The following is a 22,123-nucleotide window of genomic DNA, read 5'->3' on the forward strand; positions in this document are numbered from 1 at the left end:
ACTCAGGATTAAAGTAATTGTGTGGTTTGCATGTGTGACTAAGAGTGATAACCATTCCCCAGGTGTCTCTTCGGGACTCTGTCTAGGGACAGTGGGTAAATGATAGAGCCATGCCGTACTATTCTCCACATGCCCCGTTAGCTCCAAGGAGGAGCCAGCCTGCCCTTGACTCCTGTTCCAGGCCAGGGGCCTTGGCTGAGCCCAGGGCCCGGTCAGCAGCTGCTGCTCCTGAGCAGAAATACCTGGGCAGTGGCCTCCCTGACTGTGTGTAAGAGGCACCAGGACGAGGCTGGTCGGAGGCAAAGATCTTCACCCTCCTAAGCGAATGCAAATATTCAAGTAGTCACCTCCCAGCTGGGGAAACCCACAGTGTCGTCCACCATGCAGCAACCATCCACCTCTCCTCACCCCACTTACAAGGCTTGCATGCGTATGGTTTCCTAGTGGTATCATCTGATTGTGTGTGTGCAGGGGAAGATTGTTACATGCCAGTTCCCAGGCAAGACAGAGGGCCTGGCATTCCCATCTCCTATATGAGTGGAGAGTCAGAAACTTGACCCTTTCCTCATACAGAAGGAGAACTCCGGGAAGATGCTTCATAAGCTACATTGGCTATACAAGCAGCAATGCCCCCCAGCCCTGAACTATCTGCTGGCTCCCGGAAGGCTGGGGGGCGGCTGAGTGCCCAGCAGTGCATTGCTGATGCCTGGCTAGCCTTGGCCTAGAGCAGCACCGTCTCTCGTGTCCGGTTCCAGAGGAGGTGCTGGGCCCGCATAAAGAATATTACCATGGAAACCAACATGGACAGCGTGGAAGAGCGTGGGGTTGGGGGCAAGGTGGGGACTGGCTACGGCTACAGCTGGGGGGCGTATACGTGAGGAACAGGCTATCTAGAAGCAAACACACGTGCTCAGGGACACAGAGGTTTTAAACAGTAGTCGCGATCAGGGAGAGCACAGGTTTTGCCAGCAGGGGTACCTGGTCCCATCCCCAGGGATTGCACACAGCTGACTCCCAGAAGGATCCTGGACTACACCCAGGCTGTCCCTCCAGGCTCAGAGTCCCGTCCACCCTCCAGATGGTGTTGAGGCTCCCAGAATTGCTATTGACCGGTCCTGACCTACATGGCGTACGCTGTGATTTCTTTTGCTGCTCGGGCAATTTTACTGAAAAGACACCTCTGCACCTACAGTGTACCGTTGTCTGAGGGAACGTCCCCCGCACTTCCTGGTGGGGCCCTGACTTCACACAATGGGGCCTCCGGAGACCCAGAGGGGGTTGCATAAATTGCTGGTTTTCACGGACGTCCACTCCTCCTTACTACCTGGGACCATACCCAACCTTACCCAACTAGTAAGCTGGTGGGGACATAGAGCTCCGAGACTGGCCCCATTTTACCAGCCAGGCGGAAGTGCGGGTTCACCTGGTGGCCACACAGCATGTCCCAGCAGATCCCAGGGCTGTCCACAAAAGAGACGATTGGAGGAGCGGGGGTCCACCTCCCCAGGGGAAACCATGGACTCCTCCCCTCAAGCTTAGCCACTCAGTGCCTGGAATGAACGAGGCTCTCAAAAAATTTTGAGGAATATAGGAACACGTTGTCTCCACTGAGAACTGTGACACTGCCATTATCACCAGCTCAGGGTCACACCTTCCAAGACAACTTCTCCGAATCCTAGGAGAGGGTGCTGGGAAGATAAAACGGTAAGTGTCCCAAGCTACAAAACAGTAACAATAAAACAATAGCAGGCTTATGTCCTGGCCTCCGAACCACGTTCCAGGATCTGTGCTAAGCCCATTGCTAGCATCTAAAAACCAATGTGGAAGGTATGAGGCTCAGAAAGGTTTGCTAGCTTGCCCGAGGCCACACAGCTCGGAAGAGGTATGACTGGCACTCAAGCCCGTAACTGTATGAAACCAAACCACCCTGCTCCCGTGCATTTCTGTGCGCTCTGCCGTGCTATCTCCTGATTCTGTTGGCACAGGCCAAGAGGCTTCAGGCTCTACCGCAGGGGCAGCTCAGAGCCCCAAGTTGTGGATTTCTACTAGAATCTTCTCCTGTCATTTTCTCCACTTACTCCAAACTCCTCTCCCTCACACTGACTCCTGTGTGTGATTCCTGCAGGCACACACCCACAGGACACCCATATACTGATCCAAAGACACTCCTGCTGCTTGGTTTGCGCACCCAGAAAAGGAATATCATACAGGAAATGTATCTATTTTATGCATTCCAGTATAAAGATAGTAGTACAAGATCTCTCTCTGGATGAGGACTGACCAACATGTCCTCACAGACCTACGTCCTCCGATACGTGGCCAAGTTCTACCGAAGAAAAGGCTCTCTGGATAAAGCTCTTCGGCTCTTAGAAATGGCCCTGCGGGCCACCCCCTCCTCCACCTTCCTGCACCACCAGATAGGGCTTTGCTACAGGGCACAAATGATCAAAATAAAGAGAGCTGCCAACTGGCAGCCCAGAGGAAAGGATAGAGAAAATGTCCACAGGTTGGCTCACTTGGCTATAGATGAAATTCAAAAGGCTTTGATGATAAAGCCCACATTTGAGTTGGCTTACGTTGAACTGGCTGACCTGTATGCAGAAATAGGCCAATACACAAAGGCTGAGGACACTTTTCAGAAAGTGTTGAGCATTACCACTATGGCCATTTCCAAGAACTGCACAAGATATCTGCAGATAAAGCAATCACCCATTATTTAAAAGGTCTCAAAATCAAAGTAGCCTCCAGCACCAGGGGAAAGATTCTCACTGCCTTAGAGAAGCTGGCTAAAAGACGTGTTCATCAGAATATCTGTATGGTGGAAAGTTTAAGCATCCTTGGGTTCATCCACAAATTGAAAGGGGAAGTGAGGGAAGCCTTTGTGTGTTATGAGAAGGCTCTCAGGCTGGCTGCTGATTTCAACACCGTGATTTGAACTAGAGGTCACCATTACCTATTTAATATGCTCATAGCTAAGTAGAACAAACATCTTTGCTGATCGCCACTTTCAGAAACATAGAACATGCTGAAATAAAAAACAGTTGATAGAACACAGAACAAAGACACTCCTCTTTCTTTCCTTGCTGATCCCCTCCCCTCTTCTTTCCCCCTCCGTCCATGCATCTGTGAAAGGAGCATCCACTCTTCTATAAGACATCCCTGTACTCATTAGCCAAGGCTGATGAAGGCTGTTTGGGGCACCTGCTACCTGCTAGACCAACAAGAGTCCTTTCCCCTCTGGCTTTGCATTGGGAAGAGCACCTTCCACCCTCAGTCTGTCTGGTCTCCTGAACAGAGGAGTCTTACATACCAGTCACACGCCAGCGTAGCTGTGTGCACACACCCGGCATCTGCAGGCACACACCCACAGGACACCCATACACTGATCCAAAGACACTCCTGCTGCTTGGTTTGCGCACTCAAGGCATGAATTCCCGGAGGCGGTGATCCTGAACCGAGGGCACAGGCTACTCATATACACATGCCTCATGCATCTCTCTCCACACTGGCTGATTCTTGAGCTCACACAGGCGCATTCCTGATTATTTGTGCACATGTGCATTCTATATTTGGAAAATACCTGACACTACTACCCACTCAGAAGTTAAAGGCATAGGAAACAGAAAACAAAAACAGAAAGGATTTTCTTTTCCATGTGGCCAGGGACGCTGACCTACCAGATCTGAAGGCAAAGCAAATGAGCAAAGATGAGAAAGAAAAAAGGAGAAGGGACTTCAGGGGGTCACTACCGTGTTCCAGCCCCGGGGCCCACTTCCCAGGGCCGTCCTGCTGCCAAGACCTGCTGCTCAGTGAGCCAAGTCTCTAACCTCCTAAGGAACTCAAACTCTTCGCTATACGTTTGTCCAGCTACTGGCAATCACAAAGGATCTATGTGTTCCAAACATGTTGCCGGACATGTACTCACATCTAAGAAAAATTAAAACGTATTGAGGAAAGACAAAGGGAAAGCCGATTTAGGACATGCCAGCTAAATGTGACAAATACATTAACTCAGTTTTTAAGTGTTTGCTGTGCGTGCATGATATAATCTTCTCCTGTTTCTAACTAAAATATTTTCTCCCAAAACATTCAGTAAAATTAACCACTTGATAAGCTAACAATGTCTCTGAGTGCATTTTATGGGTGGAACTTTTTTAAAGGTGTATATTCTATGTTTGGGTGGAAGTCGAAAAACACAGAAGCAACTTCTAGAGCAGTAGAAGGTCAAAGGTAGTAGAAGCCTTGGGAATATAAACACTACCGAGAATTTTTTTAAAATATTGGGTAGGGATTTACTTCTACAGGCCATGGGATTATAAGGCTGGTTTTTCCCTGAGGCCTGGAACTGACCAGTGTTGGGGGTGGTCATTCAGGGAACACAAAACACGTAATTAGCACCCTTTTCAACTTTATTGCTATTAAACAAAGAACGAATTTATTATATTTAACCTGCAAAAAGCTACTAGAGCAGGAATACTCTTTTTCTTGCAAACAAGATGGGACTAAAGTCATCACGGTATGCATGCTGACGTGTCAGCTAGTGGTACTGACAGCTTGCTTACAACACAACAAAAACAAAGATAAATTAATGGATAGAGACCTGGAGGATGAATAGATATGGAATCAAGCAAATACAGTAAAATGTTACTGTAGAATCCAGGTGGTGAGAAGAACACTTACAACTAGTGTTCGTTGTAAAATTCTCTACTTATCTCTGTTTGATGACGCTCAAAACAAAACTGTTCGGATAGAAAGGGAAAAAAATCTAAAAGGGAAACAAAAATGAGGCAAGGGAACCAAAATATATATGGGCTAGAGGATAAAAGCCCATGGAGAGAAAATATTCCAGGTGATTTGTTTGAAGCACCGGGTGTTTCTTTTCCCCAGACGTGGAACTTCACAAACACTCAACACACAACACACACAGGAGTCGGTTCCGTGGGACAGAGCCGCACCCCCGGCTCTCAGCTCTTGGCCTCGTGGCGCGAGACGGGAGAAGAAGCTGGCTTCTCTCTGTTGCCCTCAGGACCGAGGGGACCCGCGAGCCAACTCCACGCCTTTCCCCTCTCAGCCAAGGAGAGCCGCCTTGGTCACCTGTGTCGTGCTAACCATGACAATAAGTGGAGAAGGGAGAGGCCTGGCCCAACCATTACAGGGTAGGGGTAAAGGTAAAGAAGGGGTACAGTTTGGATTAGGCCGTGAGGAGGTGGAGGTGACACCATCCAGAAGCATGTGCAGCTCTGGGGGGCCGTAGGGTGCGCAGTGATTGCGCCTCTGAGCTACCTTGTCCCTGGCTGAGCAGGAGGAGTAGGGGGAATGGATGGGGCGCAGTTTGTCATTGATGACGTCCCCCAGTTTGGACCTGAGGGAAGCACCACCCACAAGAAGGGCACCCACAGCAGGCTGGCTTACCAGCTCCTTGCAGGTTCCTCCAGTCCCAGAACGTCCACGAATAAACAGGATGCTCTGGGCCACTGCATCGGCCACGTGAGACTTAAGCCATCCCTGGAGCGTTTCGTGTACTTAGGAAGTACAGTTGCAGTCTGGCCAGTACCAATGGCTCACGTGGGCTCATAGGCCAGGACAAACTTGCTCCAGTCTTTTGCGTTATCTATGGTGGCCGCAGTTTGCTCAAAAGTGATGACAGCTTCCCTCTCATGCAGCTTCTCCCCAGTGCAGGCGATTCTCCGCAGTCCCTCTGCAAGGGTGTGGGCCCCTTTCTTCCCTATCTGCTCATCTGACTCCCCAAAGACAGGCCCTTTTTCCAAGTCCCCAGGACGGCCAGGGCTGAGCACCCAAGAAAGACCCTATCAGTCACTGGGTCGCAGTTCTCCCAGCCACTGCAGTCTTGGGATCTTGCTTCTGCCGGGCCTAGGCCACGTGGGGAGGGGGGGGAGCACACAAACTATCTAGGTGTCTGTCCCAGCTTGGCAGCGTTCAGAGTGGTGATGCGTTTCCCCAGATTCATCTTACAGTGCTCCGCACCATGAAGAACTTCCTGAGGGCACCATGGTGCTGGAACCAACACTCCGAAGGTCAGTATCACCCCCCCACCCCAGTGATTTTTCCGTACGCTGTAATTTGATTGTCTATTTTTAGAAGGATATAGCTTATGGACGAAAGGAACAGCAAAAGTAAAAAAAATCTTAAACTCTACTCAGCCATCATTTTGAAGGTTGTTTTGTTGATTTTCTTACTCTGAGGCTGTTGAGGTGCATTGTGGAATAGATCATATGAATATCAGCATCACTTAGACATTCAGTTCAGGAGAAAAGATACACAGATGTAACGTCAATTAGGTTAAGTAAAAATCTTATCAACTTGAATTTGTAAGATGAACTCATGGTCTGTTTTATCTTTAAAATATACACAGAATGCCAATGTCACTTTCCTGGTTTTGACACTGTACTACAGTTATACAGGAATGAGCCACGGGCAGGTGGGGGGAGTGGAGCGAATGGCATACAAGGCTCCTCCTACAACTTCCTGCGAGCCTGTAATTATTTCAGAATAAGCCTGAAATGTCAAAAAGGCAATGATACAAATTCAGTTAGTACTTGATTATGTTGCAGTAGGCCATACTGGGGGTCAAGGTGGACTGAGAGGACAAGTGAAGGGCTGAAGATGTGAAATCCATTAGACCGTTCGCAACAAAGGATTTCTGTGTCTTTGAGTTCTTCTCCACGGATGTGATTCCAAGTATTTGGGAATAATCCCAAAAGCCAAGAACATGCTTTTCACACAGTGGTCCAGACACTCAAACTTCCATTCTTCTTCCATGCCGTCCTATGCATCAGGAAGAGACTGTGGAGGTGATTGTCTGCTGTGCAGGTGGGGAAATAAGGCACAGAGTAATGAAGACACTGAATCCGGGCCACGCAGAACAGGACGTAGGTCCAGGGATGGAGTCCCAGGTCCCTCAGAGAATTCCAGTTATACAGTAGATTGCAGGGATCATCTAGGGCCTGCTTCCTGCCCAGCTGTGCATCAAAATCACCTGAGGATTTCTGTTAACACAGAGACAGGGGTGGGGGCCCATTCCCAGACTTCTCAATTGGCCCAGGATGGGGCCTAGTTAGCATTCTTCTCCTTTTTATTGTAAGGATTTTTTATTTTTGTGAGATCGAGAGTGCCAGCGAGAGGAGAGGCAGAAGGAGAAGCAGTCTCCCCATTGAGCAGGGAGCCCGATGCGGTCCTGAGCCGAGGCAGACACTTTACCCACTGAGCTGCCCAGGCGCCCTAGTTAGCATCACTCTTAAAACCCCCTAGATGCTTATAGCGTGCAGTGAGGGTTGAGATCCAATCATCTATTCCAAATCACTGGTTTACCAGCTGAGGAGACTGATTTTCACCGAGGCGAAGCGACTCATCCCAGCTGGTCAGTCCCTCAGGGAGCTGGTCTGAGACTCCTGGTAATGGACTCATCATCGCCTAGTTTGGTGAAATTTCATTTTCTGAAAGTTTTGTTTTCTCCAGCTCTTGTTTTCTTTCTCAACTGTAAACACACACACAGTCACTCACAGGCGTGCATGTGTGTGTCCTTTGTTGGCTATTTCCTTTCTGCTCTCTCTAATGTCACTCATGGGCAAGATTCTGAATATCTGTTCACTCTGAGCCAAAGCTCCTCAGAACCGGGATTGCTGCCAAATGCACAATAATGACAGACATTCTGTCTGCTTCTCTGCATGCTATCCAGTGCATTTGGAAAATTACAAACCCAATCGCCTTTCTCTGCAAGAATTCCAAAGACACCTGCCTCCCAAAACAGGAGAGCTCTTCTAATTCATGTATTTTGGCATTTGCTTATGGCCTGAGCATTTGTCAGAACATATGGATAAACCTGTCTTATGTATTGAGAAGCTTTTATTTGTGCAGACCTTTCTGGCTAGTTTAGGACACCTCCAAGGAAGCTTATATTAGTGGTGAGGGCTGAGATGCACGGTGAGCTGGGCACTCTTATGTCAAACCACACCTTGCTCTTCACTCCTGCCCAAGTGATCAGGGATTAAGAGGCTTTCTTGGCATTTGGCTCATTCCTTTCGTTCTTGAACCAGGTGGCTTGCTTATTTCTGTCAGGCTGAAACCAAAAGCAACAGAATCCTGACCACTTCAGTAAGAGTAGGTTTTTATATGTTACAGTAGATTCCTTCTATAGTTAGGAGACTAACTGAAAATGGGGTTACCTCCCTCAATCTCTCCTTTCCTACACAGCCATCCAGAATACAGCCACCAACCTCCATGACAGGCAACAGAGGGCTGAAGCTCTCCTGTAGGGTGGGAGGCAGATCTGGGTCCAAACACTGGCCAGTCACTGAGTTTTTACGCCACTAGGAACGCCCCTCAAGATGGTGCCAGGTCCACAGTCATTGGTAATCAGGTTTCATTCAACTCTGTAGTCACCTGGAAACACCACGAGACACTGCACACAGTCCTTGCCCCTTGACTCTTGATGGTGAAGCTGTGGACGAAAGGCACCATCAGAACCTTCCATCTCTCACCTCAGTTCTCTATTCTCTCATGTCAAACACTTGCTGTTCTTCTGTCTCAATAAGCTTCTTCTGGTTTTATTATTTCAGGCCACACAAAAAAACGTGGCTGACAATGGTACCCAAATGCCTATGTGACAGGTCTCACATACCCCAGATTCAGTTTTCAGGGAAGCAAGTCTAATGGTCTCCTCTTAACAAATTTTTTTAAAGATTTTATTTATTTATGAGAGAGAGACAGAGAGTGCACAAGCAGGAGGCCGAGGGAGAAGCAGGCTCCCTGTTGAGCAGGGAGCCTGATGCAGGACTCAATCCCAGGACCCCAGGATCATGACCTGAGCCAAAAAGCAGACACTTAACTGACTAAGTCACCCAGGCACCCCTCCTCTTAACAAATTTCAAGCTGATGGGCAAAGAGATATTTATCCATCATAAGAAGGCTCATTTCCGATACGGCATGTCCCACAGAGGAGAAAAAGATGTATATGCAGGAGTTGTCGTCCTAAGGACCATGTCCACATTTGAGCAACAGGGAGACTCAGGGAAGGGGATCTTGGGCATTGTCCTTAGCCAGATGCATCAGTGGGTCAGTTGAGGAAAGATGTTCAGGAGGGAAGGCTTGGTCAATCATTTCCAGTCTCTGAGCTACCGTCACAATATTTTGGGGAGAAACAGCAAAAAGAAATAAATGCATGACACAAATAGTTTGAAGATGCTGAATAGGGCACAAATTAAGACACTAATTAACAGCACAAAAATTTGCAATCCTGAGGATAAGAGAGTTCTGCGTCTAGTAGGAAGTCAGCTAAAAATAGGTGAAATTAAAATCAAACCATTTTGATGTAAAATATGAATGTCTCTTTAAGGATTTAGCTCATCTGAGTAATTTAGGGGTTCTGCTTCTACCTGTGAAGAGGTATTTATCCATGTACAACATGAGGTGTTAGCAACGGCACAGAGCTTTCCTTGAGCTACAGATAAACAGTCTAATGCTATTCTACTACCAAGGATCACTTGCGCTAGGGAATCTAAAGCTTTTTTTGGGTCTCAACGGTTCAGGCAGTGGAGCGAGCTCTTCTGTTAACATGGTTTCTCATCATAACTTCTAAGTTGGCCATGTCTACTTCAAGCCATGAATTTATGATTCCAAGGTATTGGTTAAACTGATCCCCAGAATATCTGGCAGGAAGGTCACAGCCTTGGCTATGACCACAGCTGTTGTCTTCATATTCAAAAAGTTCCTCATCAGGGTAATCATCTATTATCGATAAGGCCCTTTTCCTTCTTGAGTAAGATTCGGGAGTAGTGGTTGTAGCCATTTTGAGAAAGTTAAAGAGGATGTTAAATGCCAAAAAACATAAAAAACAAGAAAAACACATGCCACCAATGGCTTTCCAACTATCAAGACATTCATAAGCCCAAGACTGGTGATCATATCCACAAACAAAAATATACCCCTCAGGTGCATACATCAAACCAGCAATGCTGAGTATTTATAGAGTCATTAACAGGCGGTGGAGGGCAGATGAGTTCAAGCCAGGGGTCAATTTTGGGGAGTGGTCATGAGATCAAGCCCCACTGGGCTCTGTGCTCAGCATGCAGTCTCCTGGAGAGTCTCTTTCTCTCTTCCTCTCCCTCTGCCCCTCCCGCCCCCCACTCGGGTGTGCCTGCGCACTCTCTCTGTCTCTCAAGTAAATAAAGTCCTTTTTTAAAAAAGAACAGACCTATAATCTAAGAAAATGTTTTTGGTAATTACTTTTACATATACTAATTAGAATTTTTAACTCTTAGAATTCTTATTTCCTAGTGAAAACTAAGAAAGCAACAATAACGGCCTGGCAAATTTATAAACACATTTCATAATTTCTAGAAGTATAGTCCTCCTCATGGTAATTTAAATTCTTTTGTCATAAAACCTATTTATTAATAGGACTAAATATATGTAAAGTCTATATGTATACAACCTCTCTGTAAAAATTAAAAACCAAAAAAAAAAAACACCTTATATAGAGAGACTTATATAGAGACTTATATAGAGACTATATATATAGTCTCTCTGTAAAAATTAAAAGACAAAAGCAAATAAACTTATGCTTAGCGATCAATATCTCAATGTATTATCTTATTAGGAAATGACCTAAATATTTAATGACTAGCCATCATCTAATTTAACTCAGCAAAACTCCAAGGTTTTAAGTTGGAGTTTTAAGTTGCCAAAAAGATTTGGGCACACTATTTCTGAAGACATCAATATTGCTAGAAAGTTAATTTATAAAGTTTATCTTACTTATATCTATTTAATTCACTTGTTCTTAGTAATTATGTTTAGATGAGTCATGAACATTTCACAAGACATTAAACAGCTAACTGTTATCTTTAAATTATCTTTCTTGCTGACAAATTCTATAACAGAGGTAACATGACCTTGTATGATTAGTAAACCCAGATAGAAAAAGTTGCTTATCTGCATTACATCTAATGCTGCTAGCTCTGAAAACATGCCAGTTTTAATTAAACCAACAAACTTCGGTTAGCTTTTATTTATTAAAGTTTAACCCTAGGGGCTCCTGGGTGGCTCAGTCAGTTAAGCATCTGACTTCAGCTCAGGTCATGATCTCAGGGTCCTGGGATCGAGCCCCGCATCGGGCTCCCTGCTCAGTGGGGAGCCTGCTTCTCCTTCCCACTCGGCCTCTACCTCAGTTTGTGCTCTCTCCCTCTCTCAACTAAATAAATAAAATCTTAAAAAAGAAAAGATTAATCCTAGGGCACATGAACTTATTTGGATTAACTGCTATTATATTTCTGAGAGTTGTTAGGAATACTAAATCTATATAAGCACTTAATATTCTTTTTTTAAAGATTTATTTATTTTAGAGAGAGAGAGAGCACAAGCAGGAGGGGCAGAGGAAGGAAAGAGAATCTCATGCAGACTCCCCGCTGAGCACAGAGCCTGACGTGGGGCTCAAACTCACCACCCTGAGATCATAACCTGAGCCAAAACCAAGAGTCGTACGCTGACCTGACTGAGCCATCAGGCGCCCCAGCACCTATTACTCTTTCAGCTGATTAAACAGAGCCACGGGCACCTAGAGAACCGGACAGAACTGGACAGTGCCCCTGCACAGCTATGAGAGTCAAGTCTGAGAAACAAGAAGCTTTAGGCCACTACCACAGAGACAATTAAAAATACTGTCATTAAGGCCTAACGTGTTCTGTTGGAAGTCTCAAGATGCTCGCACAGACATTTTCTCTGTTCCAATGAACAAGGAAGAGGTTAGATACAGGCTCTTACTGTCATTGGCCATTCTCAGGAAGGGTATGCAAAACAAAGGCAGAGTAGAACTAGTAAAACACAGCCTCTCGGACAATCGCATCAAATTTGGGTTCAGACTCCAGTTTAGAGATATGTGCAGAATTTTATACTATGAAAGGAACACTTTGTTTCCAGATGAGCCAATAGAGGCACAGATCTGGGGCATGAGCTTGGCAAGTTCACAGAAGCTGATGTTCACAGGCATCCCTGGCCCCGGACTCAGTGGACTCTGCACGCCTGGCATCGCCCCCCTTCCCGCTCTCCACAAGGTCATGCAGAGCCCGAGAAAGGAATTAGTGTGATCAGTGAAACTCCTTTCACCAGCTTCTTCTCTATCGGTTTTTTCAAACAGAACAAAGAAAGCAATCCCTGTTTCATTTTCCCCAAGCAGGAACTCTGCTAACTAGTTTCAGTTTCCACTTTCAGTTTTTATCTTGGTTTCCAGTTTAATTTGGTAACAACACGCCTACAGCTTACATCATTAACTGTTGATCTTATTTAGCCCCGTGACGGGGCTTAAGTCCAGAACATCCTGAAGACTGGCTGGGTCTCTGAGGAGCTGCAGAACTGCTGTCTAATTCACCGCAGCCATGAGGTAAGGATTTCTCTGCTTCCCCGCCTTTCAGTCTAAAGTTTTGGAAAAAATGTTAATCAAAACCATCTCAAGAGACCTCGTTTCAGTAATGTCAAGTTCCCTTACTCTTCTATTTGGGCATCTGCTTGTGGACTGAGTGTTCATTAATTCAGGCATTTTCCTTTGTGTTACCATCATCCTGAGGCAGCTTACCTCATAATAAGGCCCAAAGAAGCAGAGGGATGCAGGAAAAGAGTTTTCTAGGAAGGGAGGAAATGACCCCCTGTCTCTGAAATTCTTTTCCCTAAACTCACTACTGTCTGACCTAGGAATGGAAAGTTAGTCTGGAAAGAGACAATGCTTTCTGCTGGCTCCTCACTATGGGGGCTAAGTGTATGAGCCACAGTCCCGGGTTCTCTCAGATTCTTGAGAAAAATTCTGTGGACATGGGGTAGCAGAAGCTTGCGGCCTGGACAACAAGACCTTCTTCTGTAGGCCTCCGGTCTCACCGTCTGCACTGCTGGGTGCCCACGGCAGGTCTTCTCAGTATGACGGGATTTAAGATGAGCAGATTACCTCTCTGCTAGGGAAGCCAGTGGTCTGCAGATCCTTGATATCCTGCTGGCCACGGGGCTTGACCGGAGTTGGGTACTTAGAACATTCACATCTCTCTTAGCTAAAGGCCCTAATGTGGGAATTTCTATGTTGTCCAAACTGAATCTTGATTTAAATCACCCTTGATATCAACAGACTAAAAAAATTTAATTAATATTGACTTGCAGATTAATTTAATTAATATTGACTTGCTCCAGTGGACAAAATTTTGAAGGGACAGAAGTTCCAGAAAGTGCATAATTACACGCCTATGATCAATCCTTCTCCCTAGTCCATAGACTGATGGAGTGGGTTATCACTGATAAAGGAAATAATAATAATAATAATATTAATAATAATAATAATAATATAGAAGTAGCTATCATTTCCTCAATGCTTATTAAGTGCCAGCCTGGCTTCTTAAAGTATTATGTAAATTATTATATTTAACCCTCAAAAGACAGCAATGAGGCAGGTACTCAGATCATACTGATTTTGCAATAAAGAATCTTAGATTTAGAAACGTTAAGAATCCCAGAGATGACAAATGATAGAGCTGAGACAGGGACCGGCATCTGTTTTCAGTGATGCCTCATTTAACCTTTAAACCAATGTTTCTTTCTTTTTTTTTTTTTTTAAGATTTGTTCATTTATTTTAGAAAGGCAGGGGAGGGGTAGAGGGAAAGAGAATCTCAAGCAGACTCCCCGATGAGTGCAGAGCCCAGACCCTGAGAATATGATCTGAGCTGAAAAGAAGAGTCAGACACTTAACTGACTGAGCCACCCAGGCGCTCCTAAACCCATATTTCTTAAGGTGTACCAGTGAGGGGTTCCTGAGATCATATCAGACTGCATACTAATTAGTTTTTATGTTTTAATGCTTTTGTGTTTCTTTCAATATGTACTAAAGAAAAATATGTATATATCACCTGTAGAATTTCTCTTCAGGTTAGTAGCATGATTTTTTATTGTGATAACATATATGTATGATAAAATTAGCCATTTTCACTATTTTCAAGCATACGATTTTGTGGTATTTAGTACATTCACGATGTTGTCCAACCATCACCAGTACCTAGGGCAAGAACATTTTCATCACTCTGAGGAGAAGCCCCATACCCTTTAAGCAGTCACTGTCCACTCATCCTTCGCTCCAGGCTCTGGCAACCATTAATCTGCTTTCTCTGTATGGATTTGCCTACTGTGGATATTTCCTATCAGTGGAAGCATGCAAGAAGTGGCTTTCTGCAGCTGCCTTATTTCATTCAGGATAATGTGGTCAAGGTTCATCCATGTTGTAGCAGGTGTGAGAATGTCCTAATATGTTCAGGCTGAATAATATTCCACTGTACGTACATTCACTTTGTTTATCCATTCATCCCTTCATGGCCATTTAGGTTGCTCCCACCTTTTGACTATTGTGAACAATGCTGCTATGAATATAAGTATGTAAATATCTGTTAAAGTCTCTGTTTTCATTTATTTTGGGTATATATCCCAGAGTGGCACTGCTGAATCATATGACAATTCTATTTAATTTTTTGAAGAATCATCATCATTTGCCATGGCAACTGCCCCATTTTACATTCCCAGTAGTAATGCACAACAGTTCTAATTTTTCCACATCCTCGTCAACACTTGTTTTTTCTGTTTTGCGATAGTAGCCATCCTAACGGTGTGAAGTGGTATCTCACTTTGCTTTTGATTTGCATTTTGCTAATGACTGGTGATGCTGAACATCTTTCATGTGCTTAAGGCCACCTGTGTATCTTCTTTGGAGAAATGTCTGTTCAATCCTTTGCCCATTTTTTAGTCAGTTGTTGTGTTTTTTTTAATAAGATTTATTTATTTGAGAGAGAGAGAAAAAAAGCATGAGTAGGAGGAGGGAGAGAGGGAAAGGAAGAGAGAGAATCTCAAGCAGACTCCCCAATGAGCAGCGAGCCCAACGTGGGGTTCGATCCCAGGACTCTGAGATCACGACCTGAGCCAAAATCAAGAGTCGGATGCTTAACCAACTGAGCCACCCAGGTGCCCCAGTTGTTCGTTTTTGTTGTTGTTGAGTTACAAGAGTTGTTTATATAGTCTGGATATTAATCCCTTATCAGGTACGTGATTTGCAAATAATCTCTCCCGTTTTGTGGATTGTCTTTTCATTGTGTCAGTAGTGCTCTTCGATGTACAAACATTTCTAATTTTGATGAAATCCAGTTTATCTCTGTTTATTTGTGTTGCCCATGCTTTTGGTGTCCTAACCAAGACTGCCAAATCCAACGTCATTAAGTTTTTTCCTATTTTCTTCTAAGATTTTTGTAGTTTTGGTCCATTTTGAGGTTTTTGTTTTTTGGGATACAGTGTAAGGGTCCAACTTCGTTCTTTTGCATGTGGATATCCAGCTTTCCTGGCACCATTTGTTTTTTGGGGGGGTTGGGTTTTTTTTTTACGGTTTTATTTATTTGAGAGAGCGAGCAAGCATTAGTTGGGGGGGGGTGCAGAGGGAGAAGGAGAGAGAGTAGCAGACTCCCTGTTGAGCAGGGAGCCAGACGGACCCAGGACCCTGAGATCATGACCTGAGCTGAAGGTAGACGCTTAACTGACTGAGCTGCCCAGGTGCGCCCCCCCCCCCCCCGCACCATTAGTTGAAACACCTTTCCCCATTAAATGGTCTTGGCACATGTATCAAAAATCATCTGGGGACGCCTGGGTGGCACAGTGGTTGAGCATCTGCCTTCGGCTCAGGGCATGATCCCAGCGTTATGGGATCGAGCCCCACATCAGGCTCCTCCGCTATGAGCCTGCTTCTTCCTCTCCTACTCCCCCTGCTTGTGTTCCCTCTCTCGCTGGCTGTCTCTATCTCTGTCAGATAAATAAATAAAATCTTAAAAAAAAATAATCTGGCCATCGTTATGGACTGAATTGTGTTCCTCTGGTGGTATGTTGAAGCTCTAACCCCCACTGTGACTGTTGTAGAGATAGGGCCTGTGAGGAAGTGCTAAGGGTTAATTGAGGCCATAAGGGTGGGGCCTTAATCTGAAAGGGCTGATATCCTTGGAAGAAGAGGAAGTGCACTGGCTCTCTCTCAATCCATGCACCACAGAGGAAAAGTCATGTGGACGTCAGTAAGAGCCCTTATCAGGAAACAAATCAGTGGGCACCTTGATTCAGGACTTCCAGCCTCCAGAATTACAAGAAAATAAATTGCTGTTTAAGCCACCCAGTCTATGGTACTTCATTATGGTAACCCTAGAAGACAAATGCAACTACAAACATGAGCATTTATTTCTGGGCTCTCTGTTCTGTTCCACTGATCAATATGTCTGTCTTTATGCTCACACCACCTCGTTTTGATTATTGTAGCTTTGTAGTAAGTTTTGAAATCTGCAAGTATGAGACCTCCAACTTTGTTTTTTTCAAGATCATTTGGGTTATTTGAGATCCCTTGTGATTCCATCTGAATTTTCAGATGGATTTTTCTATTTCTGCAAAAAAAAAAAAAAAAAGCCAAAGAAACACCATTGGGATTTTGACAGGGATTGCACTGAATCTGTAGATTGCTTTGGGTGGAACTGACATCTGAACAACATTAAAGTTTCCAGGCCATGAACACAGGATGCTTCTTACTTTATTTCTGTCTTCCTTACCTTCTTTCAGCAATGTTCTGCAGTTTCCAGTGTACTAGCCTTTCACCTCCTTGGCTGACTTTATTCCTAAGTATTTTATTCTTTTCGATGCCATTATAAAAAGAATTGTTTTCTTAATTTGCTTCCTCGGTTGTTCATTGTTAGTGCACAGAAACACAACTGATTTTTACATGTGGATTTTGTATACTGCAGTTTCGCTGAAATAATTTCTTAGTTCTAACAGTTTTTGTGTGGAATCATTAGGAATTTCTAGGTACAAAATCCCATGATTTGTAAACCAGAGATCATTTTACTTCTTCCTTTCCAACTTAGAATGTATTTTATTTCTTCTCTTGATTGATTGCTCTATAGCTAGGACTTCCAGAACTATGTTGAAGAGAAGTGGCAAAACTGAGCATCCTTGCCTTGTTTCTGATCTTAATGGAGAAGCTTTCAGCCTCTCACCATTGAGTGTGATGCTAGCTATGGAATTTCAATATATGGCTTTTATTATGTTGAGGTAGTTTCTGTCTATTCTAGTTTGTTGAGTGTTTTTACCTTAAAGATGTTGAGATTTTGTCAAATGCTTTATCTACATCAATTTAGACGATCATATGGATTTTTTCCTTCATTCTGTTCATGTGTCATATTCAAGTGATTGATTTACCTACATTGAACTATTATTTCTTGCATTCTAGGAATAAATCCTACTTGGTCATGGTGTATAATCCTTTTCAGATGCTGTTAAATTCAGTATGCTAGTATCGAGGGTTTGGCATTAATATTCATAATGAAAACTGGTCTGTAGTTTAATTTTTTGTTTTTGTTTTATTTGGCCTTGGTATCACTATTATATTGGCCCCGTAGAATTTATGAATTGGAAAGTGTAGTGTTCTTCCTCTTTAATTTTTTGGGAGAGTTTTAGGAGAATTGGAATTTTTATGAGGGTTCCAACTCCTGGTTAAATCTCCATATGTGATCTTCCAGACCTGCCATAGGAAAATACAAAGGCTTCACCTGACAGGCCTCGTGAGGGACAGCTGCCTCCCCCATCACCGACGTGGCACAGCCAGTGAAATGCAGTCTCTGAAGCAAGTTGCAGTCCAAGACGCAGGCCCCTCTGGCTCACCACGCTCCTCACATATTTGCAGTTCCTGACCCAGGACCCCTCATTCCTTGGTCTCTTTATCTGAAGCCTTGGGTGGAGGTCTTCCTTACGTACCTCTGCTGAGACAATGTGACAGAGGGGTGGAGAGGGAAAGCTGGAAGACACGTCTCCCCACTCTGACTCAGTACCTACACAACCCCCAACTTCAGGGTTCATAAATGGCCAGAGACTTCTCTGTGGGGCTCTTGGCCACATCTGCGCTGATCTACGTGGCCTACAACCAGTATGCCACTTTGTGTGGGACAGTGGAACAGCAGAGTTGGCGTTTTCTCCAGTTTTAGCCTCTTACTTGTATTATCACAGTAATGAATAAAGGCTTACTTCTTCCCTTTGGGGCTGGTTGCTTTAATTGGCTCCCCTGACATCTGGTAGCTCCGCCTTGCTCCTGACACTTCAAAAGTGTGGTAGAATTCACCAGTGAAGCCATCTGGCCTGGAGCTTTTCTTTGCTGGGAGAGTTTTTAAATGTACATAGGCACATACCTATGTATGTTGCCACCTAGATCACCATCTTATATTTTTATTGTCTGAGTTTTTTGCTTTTTTGCATTAGGGTCATTTAATTAGAGTAGAAGATGGGAGACTTACTCACTGAGAATGTACTCCACCCTGTGTGTCTCATTTGCCAGGAAGTGTGGAGTGACCAACATAACTGTGGAGACCAGAAGCTAACACAGATGGGCCCACATTTTTACTCAGTAAAAGGACACTGTTTCTGACTTGGCCAACTTGGACATGCTGAGTGTTGTCTTCTCAGTTCCTTTTCCCCAATGCAGTCGGCCTGTTGGGCAGTGCCTGCCTGTGCTAGATGTTCTTGACTGTCTTGTCCAAAGACTGGCAGCACCAGTTCAGTATCACGAGTCAGATCAGTGCATCCCCACACTCCCCAATCCAACTTTACCATTTGAAACCTTGGTTAGACTTCTCTATTCTGGAAGTCCATACATATCCTACAGAGAAAGAGTAAGAGGATGTGTTCTTCCCCCCACTTAACAAAAGACATTGCCTTACCTAGAGACCAAATGGAGAACACAGGGAAAGAACTCATGAACTTGAAGATAGAATGATAGAAATTATCCAATCTCATACTAAATTTAAGTAGCAGTGCAAACACCAAAATGGATGAACCCAAAGAAATCCAAGACACAAGCAGTCAAAATTCTGAAAACTAAAGACAAAAGTAGGGGACAGAAATGACACCTTACCTATAATGGGGAGAAAAACCCACAATTCTCATGGCAGCTAATTTCTCATTAGAAACTATGGAGTCTAGAAAAAAGAGGCACACCATTTTTCAAGTGCTGAAGGAAAAGAACTTCCAACCCAGAATCCTATATCCAACAAAAATATCCTTCTAGAATGAAGATGAAATCAAGACATTCTCTGATGAGGGGCACCTGGCTGGCTTAGTCAGTGGAGTGTGCTCCTCTTGATCTTGGGGCTGTGAGTTCAAACTCCACAAATCTCTGTTGGGTGCAGAGATTACTTAAAAATAAAACCTTAAAAAAAAAGACATTCTCAGATGAAGGAAAACTAAAAGATGTCCCCAGAAGATTTACCCTAAAAGAATAGGTAAAGGAAGTTCTTCTCCAATAAGCAAAAAAAGGAAATAAAAGGCATACAGCTCAGAAAGGAAAAATAAAACTGACGCTGTTTACAGATGCCATGATGGTCTACCTAGAAAACCCCATCTATAAAACAACTCCCAGAACTAATGAGTGAGCCCATCAAGGTAGCAGAATATAAGACTGATGTACAAAAACCAATTGTATTTATGTATACTAGCAATGAACATGTGGAAATTGAAGTTAAAATACAATATAATTTTAAGTTGCTTCAAATAATTACTTACTTGTAAACACAACATAAAATGTATAGGATTTGAATGCCTAAAACTACAAAATGCTTATGAAATAAATCAAAGAAGGTCTAAATAAACAGAAATATAGCATGTTCATGGATTAGAAGACTAAACATAGCAAAACTGTCAACTCTCCCTTAATTGATATAAAATTCCTATCAAAATTCCAGCAACAGGGTGCCTGGGTAGCTCAGTCAGTTAAGCATCTGCCTTCAGCTCAGGTTGTGATCCCAGGGTCCTGGGATCAAACCCCAGTCGGACTCCCTGCTCAGCAGGGAGTCTGCTTGTCCCTCCCCCTCTGCCCCTCCACCACCCCATATGCTTTCTCTCACATGCACACGCACGGTATCTCTCTCTCCCCCAAATAGTCTTAAAAAAAAAGAAATATTAAAAAAACTCCAGCAAGATTTTTATAAATATAGACAATATTAATCTAAAATTTATATGGGGGGTGCCTGGGTGGCACAGCGGTTAAGCGTCTGCCTTCAGCTCAGGGTGTGATCCCGGCGTTCTGGGATCGAGCCCCACATCAGGCTCCTCCGCTATGAGCCTGCTTCTTCCTCTCCCACTCCCCCTGCTTGTGTTCCCTCTCTCACTGACTCTATCTCTGTCGAATAAATAAATAAAATCTTTAAAAAAATTTATATGGAAAGGCAAAGGAACCAGATAATAATTTTTAAGAATAAAGTGAGAGGAATCACCCTACACAATTTTAAAAGACAGTAAGTGAAATTATATGGTATCGTTGTAGGTATAAATACACAGCTCAGGGAAACAGAATAAGAAACCCAGAAATAATCCCACATAATTACTGCCAACTGATTTTTCACAAAGGTGCAAAAGCAATTCAATGAAGAAATAATAGTCTTTTCAAAAATGATGATGAAACAATCAGATACCCATAGGCAGAAAATGAGCCAGCACATTAATCTTCCTACATTATGCAAAAGTTAACTCCAAATGGATCACAGATATAATGTAAAAGGTGAAACTATAAAACATGTAGAAGAAATCACAGGAGGGCCCAGTGGGTGGCTCAGTTGGTTATACGTCTGTCTTCTGCTCAGGTCATGATCTCAGGGTCCTGGGATCAATCCCCGAGTTGGGCTCCTTGCTCAGCCAGGAGTCTGCTTCCCCCTCTGCCTGCCACTCCCTGCTTGTGCTCTCTCTCTCTCTCTCTCTGACAAATAAATAAATTAAAATCTTTTTAAAAATAATTAATTAATTAAAAGAAAAAGAAAGCATAGGAGAGAATCTTCAGTGCTTGCTGCAGAGTTCCTGGACACAATACCAAGAGCATGATACATGAGAGAAAAAAATCAATGAACTATAGTTCATCAAAAATAAAAACTTTTGTTCTTCAAAAGACCTTTATCTTTAAAGGATAAAAAGACAGGCTACACCCTGAGAGAAAATATTTGAAAACCACACACCTCACAAAGGACTCACATCTAGAATCTATTACGAATTCTTGAAACCTGACAATGAAAAAACAAACAATCCAATTAGAAAACAGGCAGAATATATGAACAGGTATTTCACCAAAGACGATGTGTGGATGGTAAAGGAGCACAGGAAAAGATTTTCAACACCACTAGCCCTTAGGGAAGGGAAATTAAGCCCACAATGCCGTATCACTAACCCCTATTAAGAGAGGTAAGGAAAAAAAATTTTTAAGTGAAAATTCCAAATGCTGGTAAGAATGCAGAGAACTGGATCCTTCATGCATTGCTAGCAGGAATGTAAAACGATACAGTCACTGTGGAAAATAGTTTGGCAGTTACTTAAAAACATAAGCACACGCTAACCATATGACCTATATGTCACTCCTGGGCATTTATCCAGGGAAATGAAAATGTACGTCCACACACAAGTCTGCACAGCTGTTCATAGCACCCTGATCTGTAATAGGGCCAAACCAAAAACAATGGAAATGTCCCAGAATCGATGCATGGATAAACTGACTGCGGCACACCCAGGCCATGAAATATTATTCCCCAGTGAAAAGGAATGAACCATTGATAAACTCAACAACTTGGATAGATGTCAGGGGCATTACAATCAGTGAAAAAAAAAAGTAATCTCAAAATGTCACTGTATAATTCCATGATATGACATCCTTCAAGGGACAAAATTATAGAGATAAAAACAAGTGAGCAGAGGCTAGGGGGTTTTGGCAAGGAGAAGGGAGGGTAACAGGCGTGATTCTAAAGGGATAGTATGAGGGCGACGTCTGCGATGATAAAGTAGTTCTGCGTCTTCATTGACGTGGCGGTTCCATGGATTTACTCACGTGATGAAATGACACCGACTGACAGATACTGTCCCAATGTCAGTATCTCTGCTATGGTACTCTCGTTCGGTCAGGCACAATCCCTGGAAGAAACTGGGGGAAGGTACGCTGGACCTCTGTGCTCTCTTTGCAAGTACCAGTGAGTCTATAATTATTTTCAAATAATAAACAGGGGGGAAAAACTTGGTTGAACAAATATCATCCCTTTTAGGGGGCCT

General features: G+C 43.8%; 1 protein-coding gene and 2 pseudogenes across 4 annotated transcripts in view; 2 read left to right on the top strand and 1 right to left on the bottom strand.

Moving 5' to 3' along the window:
* LOC123795539 (antiviral innate immune response effector IFIT1-like) overlaps nucleotides 1-22,123 on the top strand; it is a 39,077-nt gene that overhangs the window by 14,745 nt on the left and 2,209 nt on the right. The window contains exons 2-3 of one of the 3 annotated variants that reach the window (XM_045802360.2): nucleotides 5,963-6,035; nucleotides 12,302-12,394. The exons of 1 other annotated variant lie outside the window; for it this stretch is intronic. In XM_045802360.2, coding sequence (XP_045658316.1) covers nucleotides 12,390-12,394 — 5 coding nt within the window. In that variant the 5' untranslated portion in view covers nucleotides 5,963-6,035; nucleotides 12,302-12,389. Of the gene's footprint in view, nucleotides 1-5,962; nucleotides 6,036-12,003; nucleotides 12,395-22,123 lie in introns of those variants that run through there. One more of the 3 variants, XM_087863170.1, reaches the window with a different exon arrangement.
* On the top strand, nucleotides 850-4,022 carry LOC123795540 (protein IFIT1 homolog B pseudogene; annotated as a pseudogene).
* The window catches only part of LOC148110017 (triosephosphate isomerase-like), a 54,703-nt pseudogene continuing 36,829 nt past the window's right edge, over nucleotides 4,250-22,123 (bottom strand). Inside the window, exon 3 of the transcript XR_015724884.1 lies at nucleotides 4,250-8,458. The product of XR_015724884.1 is annotated as a triosephosphate isomerase-like (transcript). The remainder of the gene's footprint in view (nucleotides 8,459-22,123) is intronic.

Source organism: Ursus americanus, chromosome 6 (assembly GCF_024610735.1).
Source record: "Ursus americanus isolate L20-20 chromosome 6, mUrsAme1.1.p, whole genome shotgun sequence".
NCBI classification, from domain to species: Eukaryota; Metazoa; Chordata; class Mammalia; order Carnivora; family Ursidae; genus Ursus; species Ursus americanus.